Below are 19,750 nucleotides of genomic sequence, written 5' to 3' on the forward strand. Positions count from 1 at the left end.
GCGCGGCGGGAAGCGCAGGGGCTGCTGGGAAGGGCGGCGCGGCGGCGGCGGGAGCGGCGGCGGCGGCGCTTTCCCGGCGGCCCTCGCGCGCGGGGGGAGGACGGGAGCGGCGGGCGCCGTTGGGCTGCGGGAGCGGGTGGCGCTCCTCGTCTTCCTCTCCGTGTCGCTCGGCGCCCAGGCCCGGGAGGACGGACTCCCCCCTCGCCCCCTCCCACCCTCTCCGCCCCGGGCGGCGGCGGAGGAGGCGGCGGGGAGCGGCGCGGCAGCGGAAGGAGCAGGTGAGTGCGGCGGCACGGCCGGGGCGCGGAGGGGGGGAGGGGCGAGGCGGGCCGCCCCCTTCCCGCCCTGCCGGGGCCGCGGGGCGCCGGGGGGCGCCGGGGCCGGGGCGGTGCTGGGCCGCGGGTGGTGCCGCTCCGCACCGGGGCGGCCTCGGGGCTGCGGGGAGGGGGGGGCGCCCGCCGGCTGCGCCGCTTGCAGCGTCATCAGCGAGGGGCCGCGTTCAGGGCCGCCTACCCGATGATTTGGTCTTTGCAGTTTTTGTGTGTGTGGTGGGTTCCCCCGCTCCCCCCCCCCGCCACACACACACAGACACACACACAGACACACACACACACACTTCAGCGGCGTTCTTCTCCCGCTTGCTGGCAGTAAATTGGTTTCTGCTTTATGCGCTGAGAAGACTCAGTAATTTCGCTAGGATGAATTCACTCGTCGCCATTCCTTTAGATAGCAGCTGCAGCTAACTCCCATCGCTTCCAGGGCTTGTAGGCCGGGCAAGTTTGGTTAATGTTAGGGATGTTCTGCTTAGGTCCTCACCTTTGACTTCTCTACTGGAGTCCCACTCCACCATTGATTTCTTACTGATCTTCTGCAAGATTGTTTGAAGACCAGGTTGTGACAGATAGTGGGTCACCACTTTATGGGATCTTGCCGTGGTGCCTAAACACAGTGGCTCTCGATGCCGACAGGAGTGGACAGGCTCATGCTATGAATTGACTGTATGTGGAAATTATAGAGGTACATTAGCATGTGGCTGTGCCCAAAATAGTAAGTGCTGCTTCTCAGCATGTTTGCTCAAGTATGACAACGTGCTAATGTGGCTATCCAGTTTACAGATTGGAGGTAATGTGTATCTGACAAACTTGATATGGAGGTGGAGTGAGCTTGGATTTGTCTGCATCAGTCTGTGTAGACTGTCTCTTAGTCTGGGAAAATGTCTTCCTTGAGTATGAGGACTTTGTTAGACAAGATAGGAAACGCTGTCTGATACCTTATTTTTGACATGCTAGGGCCTGATTTTTTTTTTAATCTGTTTATCTATAGACCGCCAGCCATCGTTTCATACTTGTAAAAATATAATTTGCAGTTGCTTATTTTTACTCATGGAGAAATAACATATGTTAAATTAGAGGGATAACTTCAAGCTAATAAGTGCATTAACAGCTTGAAGTTGTAAAAGTAAACTTGGAATAACTTCCAGTTTTCTGTTAAACAGGCTTCTTTCTGTCAGTTGAAGAGTGCTAGACTAACATCACATAAAAGTACAGCCAGTTTCTGAGTATTTTTGAGAGCTGATTAACAGTTCATTTTACTGTTTTTTAGCACTATTGTGTAGTGAAACTGCAGAGTTCTTTCAAATATCACTGTATTTTATTAGTATTGTGACATGGAAATGTTAAAATAGTAATCAGGAAAAAAAAATCCCTTTCAGCTGAAAGCTCTTCATTTAGAAAAATGAAAGGGAAGCGTTGATGTTTTTCTGTCTTTCCAAGCTATTATTTAGTTGTCAACATTTGCAATGATTTAGTTTATCCTAGAATGTTATAGCATAATCAGTTTGTATCTGAATTTCTATAACATTTTCAGTTTAAAATTTTGCTTGTTATTTTAAATGGAACCTTATTTATCACTTTACCAGTAGGATCTTCTTAAGTGACGTAATGTTTAATTTGTGGTGTGCACACACACTTGCATGTGCATACATTTACATAATTATTAGTGATGTCTTAGACTGTTAATGGGATTTTATCTTCTTACAGATTTTATAAACTTTGCTTTTGTTGAGTTCTCGTCACCTCTCAGTTACTAGTTTTTCTCTACAAGCAGGGTTAGTTTTTGCAAAGGACTGGGTTAGGTTTTTCTAATAGAAAAAGCAGATGTTTCATGTGTATTTCTCTTGATTGTGGCGTACGTATTATCATACTTCTATGGAAGACAAATGTTAAGTATACTTGACCCCAAATGTAGGAGTACGGATAATAACAATACATAAGTGCACTAAATATTATGTGAATTGTACCGTGCTTTGTTGATTTCAGTTATTGGTCCACTAGGAATACTCACTTCCCTCAAGTCTATGTATTTTTTAATAACTAACCTCTTGATCTATATTGGTAGTATAATAATGGAATTAACAGGTTGTCATTTACCCTGGAAACGTAAACTTCTTTTGTAAAATGATGTAGATTTATCTGTAAGTGAATAAGTTATCATAGTGTTAAAATATTTCTAATTTTTTATTAAAGATTCCCATGGATATTATTTATGGATGGAAAAGTGATACTTTATAGTTGTTACATTTAAAACTTCAGCTATAGAATTTAATTTAGGAGGATAAAATTGATTTCCCTATTGTTTTACCCTTCTTATTATTGGTTTGGTTGTATTTGTTAGTTGTGGTAAGTTCTCAGAAGTTGCAGGCTCTTAGATGCCCCTAAGTCTATTTAGTAATGTTGTTATGTACCTAAAGTAGAGAAGTACATTGTAGCTTTCTAATTAGAAACTTTTAAAAAATATGTAATAGTAATTATTTAAAATCTTGAGCTGGAAATCTGAATGTTTAAGGCTCAGTCCACGTTGGTACTCAGTGTTGTCTGATCCACCTGAATGTTTGATAAGGAGATGATAGTTCAAAGAGACAGGAGCTTGATGGAAAGAAAAAGAATTGCACTGGTGATGAGTGTGGAATTGATAGCAGGACTGTGATCAAGAAGGGTAAAGCAATGTAAATGTGCAAGAACTGAGCAAGTTATTTGAATTTTTATGGGATATTGCATTTCAGTTGATTACTCATTAATTTGCTGGATGAAAAATTCAGAAATTAAACACAATTTAAATTTTCTGGTCCTTCCCCCTCACACTACTTGTTTAGAAGCAAGGGAGGGGCATTTCTATCATTTCTGTACTTATCAATATTACACAAGTGCCATTTTGCATCTAAAATTTCAACTGCAGTGTTGTTTTAATAGACTGTTGGTTTATTGAGCTTGCTTGGTCTTTGAAGAATGAAAATGGGAGTGACTGCATATTCAGATACAGTCGCTCAAATTTAATACATGCGTATGTTTCACTATGTGAATATTCCTCAGTTTGTCTCTGAATAATGTGTCCGGACTCTAATCCTGCAGCCTGTATTACAGGCGTATTCTCTTACAAGTGAAATCTTATAATGCAGATCTGATTGCAGAAGTGAGACCTTATGGGATATTCTGTGCATACAGAAAGTAATATGCTGTGTGGTCACAGCATGCTGTTTTCATTTGCTTGAAACAGTTTTTCATTAGATGTCTCTTCTGTTGATAAAGTACCTGTTTTTCTTAAGCAAACTGGGGGTATGGGCCAGAATGTAAGAACAGAACTGTTAGAATGCTACCTGAAAGAGTGTGGTTTTTTTTTATTTTCACATTTCAAATTTTTATGTTATTTCAAAGTAGGTTTTTCTACAAAACTTAGAAGATTCAGGGTTGGGTGGTGTTCTCTTAATTTTCTTCTAAGGAATTATCAGCCAAAATATAGGGAACTAGGGACTTGGAATGAAAATATCCGTTCAGTTATGATGTTACCCCCTTTATCCTCTCTACATTTATAACTATCCTTTTAAGCCTAGTCATCATCATAATTTCTTATGCAAGTCAAGTGAATTCCAGAAAGGTATTAGTTGCTGTAATTAGTTGCTGTAACAGTAACATTTTGGGGGGGGGGGAGGGAAATAATTTGCCTCTGTTTCTTTGAAAATAAAAAGATATACATATTAGGAGGCAAATTGAATGAGAATTTTTCTTATTCATATATTGTATACTGCTGTCATGTCACTATGTACTGTACTTACGTATTAGATGCACTCATTTTACTCGTCCTTCATGTGTTGAACCCTCTCCCTATGCCATTGCCAGTGCCGTTCTTCTAACCTTTTCTTTTTCAGATATGGTTCTTTTTTACTGTAACCATTTAAACCAAATTCAGTATTTGGTATGTGATTGTCTTATTAAAAATGATTTTGCATATGTCAGGGTTTTTTTTTTGTATCCTCAATTAAAGGGTGTAACTGCATGAAACCTTACAAATCCAGTGTTTTGTTTACTAAAATACAGTGGGGAACAATCCTGAAATAGAAGGATGCTCAGCTAGATTAGATGTGGTATTGTTTTGCTTTCTAACTTTAATGGTTTATCCTGTCAGACTTTAACTACTGTTGCACATTGAGCTGTCCACAATGACTCCTAATTATTTTTCTCAGAAGACTGGACTAATTTGAACTCATCAAGTATTTAGATAAAATCATTTCTCCTTGTGTGCATTACATTATATTTATTTGCATTTCATCTGCTGTTGTATTACTCAGTTTTCTAACTCAATTAGATCTTTCTGGAAGCCTTCTCTATTCTCCACAGTTTTTTACTAACCCAAATAATTTCTTACTACTTGCAAATTCTATTTTACTATCTGCTTCCATCCTACAGAGCACTAATTAATGTTAACCATTGTTCTTAATGTCTAGTGTATACCACATGGTTAACTTCTTCCCTCTCTGAGCGATCATCTTGTTTATCTGAACCTTACTCATGAGATAATAATCAAAGGCTTGGAGAAGTAGTGACTAGGGCTGAACTGAGAAGTCTTCTCAAGTATATACCTTAAGCTTTCTTTCTCCAGTTGTTTGAAAAGGAGCTAAAGTGCTTAGCAAGAGCGTCAGCAGAGTTTTCTCTGTAGGAAGTGCACGGACATCAGACCTCTAGGGAAGTCTTGTCATTAAAGTAACCGTGGGATTCAGATAATGAAGTTTCACTGAAGTACAAGGAAAAAAAGGGACACTATCCAAATGTCAAGTGTAAAATCTAGGTTACACCAGTGTTACATTTTATATGTATGTATACATTTTATATGTATACATTTATACATTATATATTATGTGTTTTGCTGTAGAGTGGAACCTTATAATCTGAATGCTATGGAAACATATCACTGTTCAAATCATTAAAAATTTGTATTAATCCAGTCTGGTGGTGGTTAGTTTAAATGTGTATTCTTCTGACAGTATGGATGAGCTTTTTTCATTGATAATTCTTGTTTGAGCATAAGACAAAAGAAAATAAATTAACTTTTTAAATGTACATGTTCTGAACACAATGATCTGTTGATGACAGGAGCAGAAGAGACAGCAGAAGGGTAGAAGATTGGTGTTTGGCTAATCATTTTACTCTAATGAGCTCCAGAATGATGACATTTTGCAATGTAGCAGAGGTCCAGCAACAGGCAGATTTTCCCAAGTTGATTTTATTTCCGTGCAGATCAGTAACATTCAAAGAATGGACAATAGTTTTGGAAACCGTTTTGCCCTCTCTCTGTAACCTGTCTCTAGTGCCCCATATCTTCCTCTTTTTTTATAGTTTCTTTCTGTATTCAATAACTCCTTCCTTACCCAGGTAAGATAAATTGTGACTTCCTTATTTGTCAAATTTAAGCTGTATCCATTTCAAAATCCGTCCTTTAATAAAAGGAGGTATTTCTAAAGGAGTGTATCATCACTTTTTTTTTTTCTTGAACTCAGGCAGTTCCAAATAATTGTACAATAACAAATCAGTAAGAATACAGAGTGTGGATGATGGCAAGTTGGTTTTCAATAGGTTATCGCACACAGCAAAGGGGAAAAAAATGGGAGGTCTGATTTGGGCATTTGTTTCTGAAACTGGGAGCTGTTTTTACTAGTCAGAACATGTTTCTGAGAGGTTGGTGAAGTGACATTAAATATTCTTTACACCTGAAGTCACTTGAGTTGTTGCACAAAAATACCTGATCAAGGAAAGCAGCTGTTCTGTGTCTTGTTTGCTGTCTGAACGAATAGAATATCATCTGATCTTTCCCAAAGGGAAGCTGAAGAATCCAAAGCGGGTCATAAAATAAAATGAAAAACAATCATTGCTGGTGTTCAGCTGAGTAGCTCAAATCAGAGGCATTCCTTGTAATTAGTTACATTCCATTCATTTATGACTTTTTCCTTTCTTCATCACCTCTGCAGCAACTCTTACAAAGTATATCATAATATTTTATTCTGAGTTCAGTGTCAATAGCTCAAAAACTGAAGGATTTTACAGTTCTGCTTTTTTTTTTGGTTGAAGTAGTACAAAATGTCAAAAATTAGAAGGAAGGTCACAGTGGAAAATACCAAGACCATATCCGATAGCACATCCCGAAGACCCAGTGTGTTTGAAAGGCTTGGACCCAGCACAGGAAATACTGCAGAGGTGAGTTGTAAAAGTATTCTTCTTTTCCTCCCCACCCCAGCATCTTCTTTTCCAGGACCTAAATGGTGGGAAAGAGTAGTTTGCAAGTGCCAAATATCCAGGTGTCATTGATGTTAGTTATGGTGAAAAGAACTCCTTAACGCATGGATGTTCAAAATACTAATACTAGAATTTTCAAATAACGTATGTTGTCCCAGCTTTTGGAGAGGAGCAGTAGTACTGTACATTTAAACAGTATTTTCACCAGCCTAAATTTTTCTCTGCCAGACCTGATGTTCGTTGTTGGTTTTTTTTTTTTTTTTTTTTTTTTTTTTTTAATGAATTAAATTACTGGTGGACAGAACTTACAGATAAATGGGAGTTAACGTGGAGTCATTTGTTTGTTCTGCCACACTCACACCAATGGTATTTCCAGAAATGAGTGTGAAATTCACCCAGTGATGTCTGTCTCTTAGACACAGTGCCGTAACTGGCTGAAGACTGGCAACTGCCTCTATGGGAACACATGTAGATTCGTACATGGCCCTTCACCACGAGGTAAAGGCTATAGCAGCAGTTATAGAAGGTAAATCAAGAACTCACTTTGAATTCTTCACATGCTGTAGGAAAATTGCTTTTGCAACTGTCTTCTGTTTAAAAAAAAAAAAAAAGAAAAAAAAAAAAAGAAATGCTGTGGTGTGCCTAATGGTATGTTTTAGCAATAACCAATTGCATTGTGAAGCTGCTCAAAACGATTGATTTCATAAATTGCAGTGGGTTTTCCCAGGATTTTTATGTGTACATAGCTTAAAAAAATTAATGGAGTCTGCTGGATGCAGATTAACTTCTTACATTACTTGAAATGGGAAATTCAGATACCTTAATAAATGAATTATTAATTACATACTGTTACTGCAGCTTCTGATATGCCTTTCTGTCCTGTACTAAAATGCTGTTTTGCAACTACTTACAGCAGTACTCACATACTTGCAACCCTTCTGCTTTCATGATATTGTTTGATGAGTAAAATGTCTATCCTTTCTCTCTAGTTGTGGAAAAAACGCTTCTCTTCAAAAAGTAGTTTCATGACTATATCTGTCAGGTATATGACAAATATCCTATATCACAAGAGGTGATTCAAAAAATTACTTGATTTTTGAGAAGAGAATACTTTTTTTATATGCCTCTTCATACATTAGTATCTCTATAAAATGTTGTTTTTCTCAGTGTCCTTTATGTGGTATAACACTGTGCTTGTTAGCAGAAACTAAACATAGCAGTCAGTCTGTACTGTTCTAGCTATAAAGAGCAAACAAGATTGCATAGTTTTCACATGGTACCTCTTTGTATGAAGACTTCGCATTTTACAGACAATTATGCTTCATAATGCTACAGTAAGGTCAGTGTTACCCTTTTTTATGGATGGGCACACTGAAGCATCAAAGTTAAGAAACTTTGTGAAGGTCAAACAGGAAGCTTGGCATGAGGTTCTGGTTCTTTCCTCTATTGCTGTGCCGTACTCTCAGGATGATCTTGATTTTGCTCGTTTGATCTTTTATTGATCCTGAAGGGGTAGCAGCTGGGATACAAAATGTGTCACTGAGCTTAATGTTTCTTTCAGTGTGTAAGGGATCTTACTCTATTCTGTACTGAATGTTCCAAATAGGAAAAAGAAAAGGGGTGATTTACTCATAAAGTTTAAATTTAAATCTAAAAACTATTATATATTGAATGTCATTTTCACCTTGCTTTCAGTATTTGGAACATTCAGTGTATCATTCTCCTTGGTAATTTGAAGAAAAGTCACATTTCTTTGATAGACTAAGGCTTTGTTTTTGCTTCGCTGTTATCACTAACATTTAAGACTAATGTTGGTTTACTTCTTTATTACTAACTTTTTCCTCCTGTTAGGATTATATGAAAAAGTCGAATGACAGGTCTTGCTGCTTGCTTGCCTGCTATGTTAAAAAAAAGGGGGGGGGGGACCCACCTACCCACCCCCACACCAAAACTGACAAATAAAGGCCAGACTCAGAAAAGGCTGGTTTATGTACATTGCAGAATTTTGGCATTTTTCACGCCACTTAACATTACAGACATGTTTACAAACATTTTCCAGGTATTTGAAATACATTTTTATTGGCTTTGTGCAAATCAAGCTAACACTGCTTCTGCATCAGTTCAATTCAAGCATTATTCCTGTTAGAGTATCTGGGATATACTGGTGGTGCGGCTACATGTGTTCAGCCAGGCTTGCTAGTGAAGTCCCTTGTCCGCTTTGCCAGCCATTTGGTAGGACAAAGCATCTCATATTAGCTATCTGTCTTACCCCTCCTATTTCCTACCTGTCTGAAACTAGTCTCGTTGTTAATGGTTTTAGCTGACCATAACGCTCCCCCGTAGTTCAGAACACCATCAAACAATAGAACTTGACTCCAAAGTGTGAAAAGGCCTCTTAAAGGTAGTTTACATGTAACTACATTTCAGCATTAATAGTCCATCTTACACCACGAATTTTAATCTTACCATTAAAAAAAAAAAAAAGTAAGGAGCGTGTTTTTACATACAAAGCTGTATTTTAGCAGACAAATGCATGGTTAAATGTATGTTATCAAGAGCCATTTTTGTCCCTCAGTAGATAACAATCAAGCTGTCTTCCAGACATCTGGAATAGGAGATGCCAACAAGGAAAGAGCTGTGTCAAAACGTTCTATCCCCAAAAGAGTTTTGCTCTCTTGCTCCACGCAGATTGTTGGCTAGTTGCTTGGCAGCCCTCCTACTGTTTCTCTTGCACTGTTGCCAGGACCTATGCAGTCACAGGGTCGGATCGGCTAAGAGAGGGATGCTGTTCATCCTGGATTGTTACAGAGCGGTGTTTACAAACTGTTTTGGGAACCATGAAGAAAAAACCCTGGGATCCAGTGCAGAATGGATTATGTGCTTGGGAGCTAGACATGTTTAGCTAGGTCATGTGAAGAAATGCTTTGACAGATCTTGCGCTTGGGGCGCGTGCCTCCCTTTGAACCCAGACTACAGTTACAGATCTACTAGTATAGAATAGTTCAAATATAGGAAAAACCATACACTTGCAGTGAGTACATCTAGCCAGAGCTCAGCTTGTGTCAATCTCACATTGTTCCAGCAGAGTTAAGCCACTGGGTTTAAAAACCAAACCAAATCAGCAGCAGTAGTAGGTAAACTTGTTGGATTTTGAAGGGTACAAATATCATTATGCGTGAAACTGAAAAACAGGGCAATGTCTCATGAGTGTTCAGTTATAATGATACAATTATTAGTGTATAATGTAAATGTGTATAAATAAATACACATGCAGGCATGCACCCCCCCCAAATATACTCAAATATATTCAAATATATAAATTGTAATATGCTCCCTTTGCTAGGGAGCTGTTCCTGACTTTTTGAGATAGGTAAAGAAATAAGGAGTGAGGAGGCGCTTGCTGTGAATGGATGTACTCCAAACAAGCTGTTTAATATGCAGAACTGAACTGTTGCAGGAAATAATGCAGTTTAAAATCACTTAACTCCACTATTTAAAGTTTGAAAGGGTGAAATTCTGCATTGTAGGGTTTTTTTTAATTTATGGGCCCTGCACAAAATATTAAATCATTGAAGAGAAATTTTTCATTAGTAGCTTTTCTCTTTCAATGTTTAGTGAAAATATGTGGAGGCCTGTGTATGAAAGGTTCTGCCATTTGCAGTCTAGCCATATCATCTCAAACTGTAAAGTTAAATTGTATTTATCTTTTGAAATTCAGCAGGTTGCCCAGCCCTGTGTTTATTACCTGGAATATCCAAAGGCTACTTAAAAAACAAACAAACATGTATATATAGAGAGAAAAGAAGCCATTATTACAAAAATATTGTGGAACACCTAAAGGAAAAAAAAACTGTTAATAAGCCAGCTTATTTTCTGTGCATTAAGCCAAAGTATCTGAAAACAGTCATGGTTTCCTGACTAATGATGTTTTAAGTATTTGACAAATTTTAAGTCTAATAAAAGACTGTTTTGGCTTTTATGATGCTTTTTTTGTTTTTTGTTTGGGTAGGATGGTTACCTTGATTTTGCTCCAGTGCTATCTCACAAAGCTATAAAAAATGATAACTTCAGTTTGTTTTTCATTACTGTGATTGTTTGGTGACTTTAATGATCTTAAGGTAGACCTGAATAATGCTATAATAAACTAAGCATTTTCTTCCCTCCTTTCCACACTGGAAAAGGTGTTAATGGAGAGTGAAATTGTTTGGATGTGTTTTTTCACTCTGCCCTGTAACTTTGTGGGGGTGAGGGGGCAGGAGGAAGACATTAATAATATCACAGTATCTTATGTCTCTCTAGAAAGTAGATAACCTGCATTCTGTGTAAGTTCTCTTGCTTTTCTCCTTCAGCTACAGGCTTTTTTTCCCCCCTGAGAATTACTGCTTTTGAGGAGGAAAGTTACTAGTACATTGTCTACAGTTTCTTTGCTTTTTAAAATAATTTTATCTGTTTCACAAATCCAGATCCTTTGTGCCATAGCTGGAATATTAATAATAATTAAATGAACAGAAGGCATTGAATTGCCACTTTAACATTGACAGATGTTTTGTTGAGGTAGCTAACGGTTTGAAATGCTTCAGAGAGTTAGTTTTGATAATGCAAGGGAATTATGTTTCTAGGCTTAAAAAAATACTTTGAATCATAGCCTTTGCTAAAGCTAGATGCTTTAAAGATGATAGTCATGCATGGAAGGAATATACCTTGCTTATATTTGTATGCTGGATATTATTTGATCAGTGTTAGTGCCGAAAGAAACAGCATGCTACTGTTGTACCTTTCCTCTGATCTAGAGTGACCTGTATTGACAATTTCATGAAGAATTAAATGTATTTAAAAATGACAGCAGTCACTGGTCTTTTTCTTCGTGGATCTTAAGACATTTAACATCATGATGCAATTTAAAGCATTAAATGTAGAAAACCTTCCAAAAAAAGGAAGTGGAAGTAAATTACTGTGCTTCAAATGTGCACAGTTTGAAAGTGAAATCATATTATTAATTTAAATATTTTTTATGCAGAAATTGTGAAAGAAAGTTGACCCATTGTGTATTTTGTGACTGAGGAAGGGGTGGGCAGTTTCTAAATGGAAACGTTAATTCATTTTGGAAAATGAAGCAAATGCAGATTTCATTATTCATTCGCTAAGGTAGCATCAGTATCTCTTTATGATTCTTTAGTGGAAATTAATCTGTACAGATCCTGTACCTTCACAGAACCATCTCACATAAGCATCTGTAATTATGGCTAACAGCCATCACAGAAGCACCAAACTCAATATCAAGCTAGATTTATATGCAAAGTAAATTGCTTACTTGAACCAAAATGTCATTTGCAGCAGCTCCTACCATCCCCTTTGGTTATGAACTTGTCTAAATGCAAGAGTCGTTCCCTTTTAACCCATAAGGGGTAGATGAATTTGTTGATCTGTAGTGGGGGGGGGGGTGAAATTATATACATGTTTTGTAGCAGTGTATCTTCCCTCTCCCTGCACACCTCACAGTAATACTTTTTACAGAAGGTACACTATAAAGTTGTGTGACTAGTACAGTTATTCCATTATTGTTTGTTTAAAAAATAATGGAATAATTATGCTATTGCAAGATGGAAAATAAACAAGGTCTCCAAAAGTGAATTTCTGATGCATGGTCCACAACAGCTTTTCTTTGTGTTGTTGTCTGATCAAGGTCACAGGAGAATAGCAGCTAGGTCAGGTGATCTCAACTCATGGACTTCATCCATATTCGGAGTTGTGCTTCTGTATGACTATTATTGCCGGTCTACAGTGGTTTGACTCTGCTTTAATTTTTATATATGTAAATAAGTGTGTGTACATATGTGTACATGCATGCACACATACACACACACGCACACAAAATCAATGCAGCTTAAAATATGGAAAAGGCTAAAGATGCCTGGAAAGACTGATTGTGAAATGGATTTGCATGATAGTCAGAAAAAGCAGATTTGCTGTGTCTAGGATCACCTGAACTGATCAGGAATGGTAACTGAGCCATAACATAGTTTTTCTCCTAGAGTCAAGTCTGTCTTGATGGTCTGAAAGAGGTTTTTTTAGAATGCTTAAACCTGTTAGAATTCAATGTTTTTCTTCATCCTCATCACTTTTGGGTGGGAGGTTTAGATCTTTCTGTATATACTGATAACAAAAACAGTTAAAAGACAGATAGTATTGCTTTAAAAATAATCCCATAGAACTGGTTATATTATGTTTCTGTATTATACAGGTCACCAGAAAGGCCAACTGGGGATCTTCGGGAAAGAATGAAGAACAAACGTCAGGACGTTGAGGCTGAGCCACAGAAACGAAATACAGAAGAATCATCCTCTCCTGTTAGGGTAAGAATGGAGTTTGCAAAACTCCAGAATCACTCAGTAGCAATTGGCAGTGTGTCCTAGAAACCTGGTCATGGTGGCTTGTAATTTAAAATGTTTTAAAATTTGGTAATTTTGTACATAGATTGTGACATATTTTATTATAAAGTGTCTTAACAGATGTGTTATTTTAATTATTTTGCAATTTTATAGTGCTTTTCGATCTTCTGGTTTCAAAAATTTTATAAATTCTGCAGATTGAAATATGTTATAAATATTGATACACAGGTATTTAATAACAGTGCAAACTTTTTGATACTATCAAAAAAAGTATTAACTATTGTTCCAGTCATTTACTTTTTTTCCTCCCATGTTCCTTCATATCCGTCGTTTACATGCATCCTGACTCCAGTTGGCGTTTTGCTTATTCCAAATTCCCTTCTAATGAGACCATACAGTTACAGCTGTGCTGGTTCATTTCACCTTCCTCCTCACATACTCATTGGCCTCCCAAATGCCCACTTTTGGATTTTGCAACCAATTCATTCATTATCGTTCTCACTTTCTAAGCATCTTTCTGCAGCCCTACTCCACTCAAATATCAGAAGTTACTTATTTTAAAACCTGTGTTATCTGTTCCTGCACTGATGTTACAAAGAGGGCAGAGCTGGTAGCGTGACGCTGCACCTGTGTAACAATAGCATCAGTGTGTCCCTGATGTTCCATCATGTTTTTTTAAGACTATCTTCATAAAAATAACAGTTAAAAGTTCTTTGTGAAAGTTTGGTTTTGCTTCTGCAGATATTAATGGCATTCTCTTTTTCTCTGGGTCTGTTTCTACTTGCTGTGTAAAATGGATTTTATGTCAGGTGTACAGAAATCAACAGCAGCTGCTATCATTAAATTAACAGAATGGCTTACCTTCCAATCATGCTTTCAGTTGCTGTTTATTTGCATAAAATTTCAGTCTTTTATTCTTTTACTTAAATGTGTTTCTTTTATTTTCTAATAGTTTGAACAAACTGTTTAGTTATTGAGAACAGATGGTGGGAAAAGTGTTTTTTCCAACCATTATTAACAATTTACTATAATTTTTTCTCTCCTGGTATAACTCTTAATTTGGGTGTAATTTTTACTTTTGATTAGTTAACCCTGCTTTTTATAGTGGTCTATTAAAGTAATAATAAAATACTCTTAAAAAATGAAACCCCAAATGAAGTGAATTGGAAGGATCAAAAGGAATCAGAGAATTAGTGGGTCTGTTAAAGTACTAGAGTTATTTACAGGATAAGTGTATTGCAGAGAGAAAATTCCTCTGCATCAATCTCATAAAATAAAAGATTCAGGAAATCACTGAGCTTTCATATTGATTGCATGGACGCAACTGTCAAAAGCTGGGATATCCAAAGAAAAGATTCTGGAACAAGTAGAGGAAGAGGGACAGCTGTCAACACTTGTATTGCAAAGGACCAGGAGTTCTAAAAGAACAGAAGACTCAAGTGGCTGAACTGCTAACAGAAATCTTGCTCCATCATTAAAGCTGTGCCTGTGATGGAGATCTAATGATTGACAGTTTCATCTCTTATCAAAACTTCTGGGATAACTGAGGAACTACATAAGAAATCTTAACTTTGTTTTGAAATAATGACAAATAGCTTGTTCCATAAAAAGTTTTGTAACTGTGGCTTTAAAGAAGAAGAAAAAAGAAAAAAAGAGCAAGAGAGCACTGCTCCTCCACACAAAACTTGTGCTTCACCAGTCTGCTAGAATTGAAACTGTAACAGAGTACTGGCTGAAAGAGAACTATTTGATACAGATGAAATCCTAAATAGCTTCTTTGGAAACGGAGCTTTTGGGACCTATAAGCAGTTAAAGAATAGTAGGTATAATGTTATCGAGTTTAGAGGCCAGCTAAAGGGAAAATGTTAGATTAGTTTCAAAATGATGAAGTTACAGAGGATGCCGTGGTGCTTCATCTAAATAGCTAATTTTTTAAGAATGTGGAAAAAAGTGTTGAACACCCCAGATGGCAGACTTTGCAGAAGATATTAGTTGAGATTAATAAAGTCTGAGGAAAGCCATGGGGCTTGGGGAAAAGATAGTTTTGAGGAGTACAATGGCAGATGAAACTTGGTGTTGGCAAATGCAAGGTAATGCACAGTGAAGGAATTAATTAAAACCAAAAGCCGTGAGTGAAAATTTTTAAAGTAAGTGAAACCAGCTGGGAGAAAAAGAAGTTATTGTGGACAGCTCAATGAAAACTTCTGCTTGAAGTGCAGTCACAGTCACAGAATCAAATACGTATATAAAAATGGAATAGAAAATGATTAATATTACGCTATAAAAATTCATGGTCCACTTTTATTTGAAATGCTGTTTGGTTATGATCACCCCTATGCAAGGGAAATGTAGTCAAAGATCCTTCTGAAGTGGGCAAGGAGGTGAGAATGAAACTGGAGAGGAGGAGAAAGGAGATGTGATGAATGCATATAATGTGTGGTTGAGAGAATGTAAATTAGATGCATCTTATTCATACTTTATCCCAGTAGAAACAATGGCAAATCTGAAAATGCCAAAGGGAAATGCTATTTACCTTCTATATAATAATTCTACTGGTTGCCACAAGAAGATACATGAGCAGCTTCCACAGAAAGCTGAGACAGTTTAACTAGTATAAAATGTTTTTAGAAGAGAGAGAGTTCTTGTTGCTTGGAGACATAAGCTTACCAGTAAAATCTGTCTATCTTTAGGAAGAAACTTCCTATATGGACAGCTTATAGAGTATCCCTTACTATTTCTTCATGTGTTGTACTGTTACTTCCAGAAACAATATGCTGCATTGCATGGACAGCTACATTGAACTCAGTTGCTTCAATGTTTTTAGATTTATGTTTGGAATTATTTCAGTGCTGTGTGTTAGTGTATCAAATGCATTGCAAGTAATTAGATAAGGTTCTTGCCTTTATTATATTTAGTTGGAAATTGTCATGTTGAATTTTCTGTGTTTTGAGAAGACAGTTACATTGGAGGTATTCGAAGTATTATCTAAAACAATTTCCGTGAAGTTTGTGTGATTTGGGAGAAACAGGGGGAAGAACTTAATTTACCTTTAGGTGAAAGGTGTTTGTAAGAAAAATTTGCTTGTGTGTTTGTTTCCTATCTTGTGCTTTTTGTCATCGTGGCTTCTGAATATCTGCACTGGAAATGGAAGTCAGCATTGTCTTCCATCTCTGAAAAGGAATCAATATCTGTTTGTTTCAGGGAAATTTCAGATTCGTTTTCTTGAACGTTTGTATTGTATGGCAGTAGTTTATGCTATAAAGGTACTATATGTAGAGCAAAATAATACTGTGCTTACCCAAACGATTCTAGCTATAATACTTAGTAGCTTGTTCTAGATTTAAAAGAATTTTTGCTTTTAAATTAGTTTATACCACTGCTGCATGTACATGTGCTGACAAGAGAGAAGCTGAAACTTCTGCCTTGTAAGAATTGTATGTTATAAGAATGTTATGAATATTTTGTCCATCAGTATTGGCAAGATAACACTTGACTAGAAGCATGTTTTGCAGACTGCATGAATCCTTTGGTACTTGGCCAAATTCTTCTGGCTTTAGTGGGAAATTTATTCAAGTAGGCATTAAACCTTGTGCTGTGGGTGCTGATCACATCTTATGAGGTGTGGATCTTCAACTTAAGTAGATATTAGATGTAATAAAATCTCACGGAGTTCAGTAATAATGTCTAATTTTTTCCCTCCTTAAGTAGTATTTCTCCTGAAATTCGGTATTAAACTGCAATAATCTATGCAACACATGCAAAGTATAACTTTGAGCATATACCTGAAAACAGCATAGACAAAGTCTGCTAAATTGTTGTCTATGCTTAGGACAATATACTGTTGTTTTTTTGTTGTTGTTGTTTGTTTGTTTGTTTGTTTAGTAAATAATTAGATTATTATGAAAGTTTATCGTTTGTCTTCTGGTAAATGGTGTTTTCCAGAGTCTGCAGATAAATAGTTTGCAGGTGTATCTGAAGTGCATACTGCACCTTCAAATACAGAAAAAAGACATGCTTTTGGCCTTTAGGAGTTTGACCTTTTTTGTTTTTGGCTCAGTAAGGGCGAGAGACAGACAAACTTTGTAATGTACAGGATCATCTGTGAGGATACGAATGAAATACTTGCTCATTAACCAGTATAGCACACAGTATGAGGGAACATACTGTAAGTAAAACAAATGCAACAAAAGGAATATGTTGAAGACTTTTCCATGAGAAATTTTTAATATATATTCTAGGAAAAGAATGTCTAAATTGAGATTTTTTTTTTTTTTAAGATGGTATGTTACCAGAATCTTTTCTCATGACAATTAAACTGAAGTTGTTAGTTTATAATGGGCTTGGATCAAGTTGTTGTGACTTGTAAAATAGCATGCTGGCATAAAAATCGTCTATTCACTTCACCTATATTTGATAATTACAATAAAATTTCTTTCATAGGCATTTTGTTCTCAGTTCTTCTGTAGAAGTATGATTGTCCCACTACTGCCACTACCGAATCTCTCCACTGAAGGAGAAAATACAGGCCAGCGTTTCAGGATGCTTATGTCTGGTTGTAAGTTTGGAGATGTAGGCAAGATATATTCAGGTTGTGTATGATTTTTAACATGGAGTACTTACTAAATTGCATTGGACTTGAAGCATTCTGACTGAACTGTACTTGCTTTGTTGAAAAGTTATTTTATAAATAGGCTTTGAGAATTTTTTTCTTAAAGGCAGTACATAAAGGATGTCTTAATGTTCATATTTCAGTTTGCTAGTAACAAATAGTGTTGGATTAATAGAAACTAGTATTTGTACTTAAGAAATTTTATTTGTTTATATAATAGCAATTATTTGGAGTATATAGTAGAAATAAAGAGTTTAACAGAACAGTTGCAGTCAGCAAAGAGGGCAGTCTGGAAAAATGAAAATGTTCTAAAGAAATGGCTGCAAGTGAGGCTTGCTGATAAGTCAGAACTTTTCAAATCTCTTCAGTGTCATTTTCTCTTCAAGTTTGTACTCTCAACTTTGGAGCTTAGTACAATTCTTGTTCTTAGACCTGAGTGCCTTTTGTACATGATAGGATTATGGCTTACCTGATGTAACTTGTCTGCAGTTGAGGTCAGAGAAACTAATGTGACTTGCCAGGTTAGAATCTTGTGCATCATTTAAGAGGTCCTGTCATAAAAAAGAAGAAAAATTAACTTTCTTTTCCTTCTTACACTACAAGCTGTTTTTAGTTAAACATGACCGGAATTAGTTTTTTAATATGAAGTTCCTTTGTGTTTTTTTTTTTTTTTTTTTTTTTAGTGGCCTGTTAGTTTTTTCAAACCTTCTAAGACTTATGATGTGCTTAATGCATCAAGATGAGAGGCTTCAAGATAATTGTACATTGTAATATGTTTCAGTTCACTAGGTAAAATAAAAGCAATACTTGTTATGTCATCATGTATATAGTTAATAATATTAATATCTTATATCTAGTTTAATGAATAAAAAGGAAAAGTTGAATTTTGTTCACTTGTGAGTGACTGTCCAAAGTGTTATATTATTTCCTTACTATATTTCTAAGATGATGTTTAGGACTGAAATCAAGCAAAGATCTAATTCCTGATAAGGAATAGCTAGTGAAATTCTCCGGAATATCCTTTTCTTGGCATAAAACAAAGGGTCCCGCACATCAAAACTGAAGAATCCCCAAAAGACAGAATAAGGGGAGGGGAGGACTCAAAGGAAACGTGGCAGGCTTTCATTATGCTCTTTCTGATTTCCTACTTACTAAATTAATCTGAGATACTTCTAAACTTGGATGTACTTTTTTTGCGAGTAGTGAAAAAACTTTGTTCTTTATTCCACTCAAGTCCAAGTAGATTGTCTAGAGGATATTGATTCAGCAGAGGCAGTGATACAACTGTGCAGCTTTACTATTGGCAGGTAGGAGGAGGAGAAAAAGAGAGCACTTTTGAAACAGTCTTATTTCCTGTAAGAGGAGTCTCTGGCTTCCTTAGGTATCTGTAGGACCATCTGCTGAATGCAAAGTGGGTGGTACTGCAATAGTTAGACTTGACTAATAACTCTGGGCCAATGAAAGATCAAAGATAAAGCTATCATCAAAACTTGATCCCTGTGTGTTGCTTTTTTTTTTTCACTCCTTCTTCTACCAGCCAAGGTTCTCTATTTTTTTTTTTCTTCCCTCTTTCACACATCCTTATCCTCTGTAGAGTTAAGCAGGCTCATCTGCCTTGAATACAGATATTCTTATTTACAGCTGAGAACTCTTATTCAAGCTGTTAAAAACATACTGTTTAAATGCTCATTAAACTTCTGGTCTTACGAAAGTGATTTGTTCTTTCGGTTCCTATTTTAAACCTGATTCTCTGATACATGCTTGATTCTTGCCCTGCCTTTAAACCTTCCTATTTTATGGATCCCTTCTTCTTTCTTCTCCCCGTCTGCTGTTTGCATACTGATTGTATGAAATTGCATTAGAATATTTTGCCTGTGGAGTCTCTGCACATTTAAGAAGGAATTTGTTCAACAGACCAAAGGGGAAAAGACTTTTTTACTATTAAAAAACAAAGAAGCCCCAAATACCATGTAAAATGTACCTGCTTCTTCAGGCTTCTTTTTTAAAAAAAAACTTGTTTAATTCAGCATTTTTCCCTTTATAGAAAGAGTCTTCACGAGGAAGACACAGAGAAAAGGAGGATATCAAAATTACAAAGGAGAGAACACCAGAAAGTGAAGAGGAAAATGGGGATTGGGAAACAAATAGAGAAGGTAAGTGAAATTAAACCAGTGGTCCCCTACAGTTCAAGT

At 36.8% G+C, this 19,750-nt stretch overlaps 1 protein-coding gene across 8 annotated transcripts in view; it reads left to right on the top strand.

Moving 5' to 3' along the window:
* Positions 1–212: 212 nt before the first annotated feature.
* The window catches only part of ZC3H13 (zinc finger CCCH-type containing 13), a 50,659-nt gene continuing 31,121 nt past the window's right edge, over positions 213–19,750 (top strand). For 3 of the 8 annotated variants that reach the window (XM_067292268.1, XM_067292275.1, XM_067292295.1), the window contains exons 1-5: positions 213–278; positions 6,396–6,521; positions 6,977–7,086; positions 12,802–12,913; positions 19,603–19,711. In XM_067292268.1, coding sequence (XP_067148369.1) covers positions 6,405–6,521; positions 6,977–7,086; positions 12,802–12,913; positions 19,603–19,711 — 448 coding nt within the window. In that variant the 5' untranslated portion in view covers positions 213–278; positions 6,396–6,404. Of the gene's footprint in view, positions 279–6,395; positions 6,522–6,976; positions 7,087–12,801; positions 12,914–19,602; positions 19,712–19,750 lie in introns of those variants that run through there. The other 5 variants (XM_067292271.1, XM_067292286.1, XM_067292303.1 and 2 more) reach the window with 5 other exon arrangements.

The sequence above is a fragment of the Apteryx mantelli genome, chromosome 1 (genome assembly GCF_036417845.1).
Source record: "Apteryx mantelli isolate bAptMan1 chromosome 1, bAptMan1.hap1, whole genome shotgun sequence".
Lineage (NCBI taxonomy): Eukaryota > Metazoa > Chordata > Aves > Apterygiformes > Apterygidae > Apteryx > Apteryx mantelli.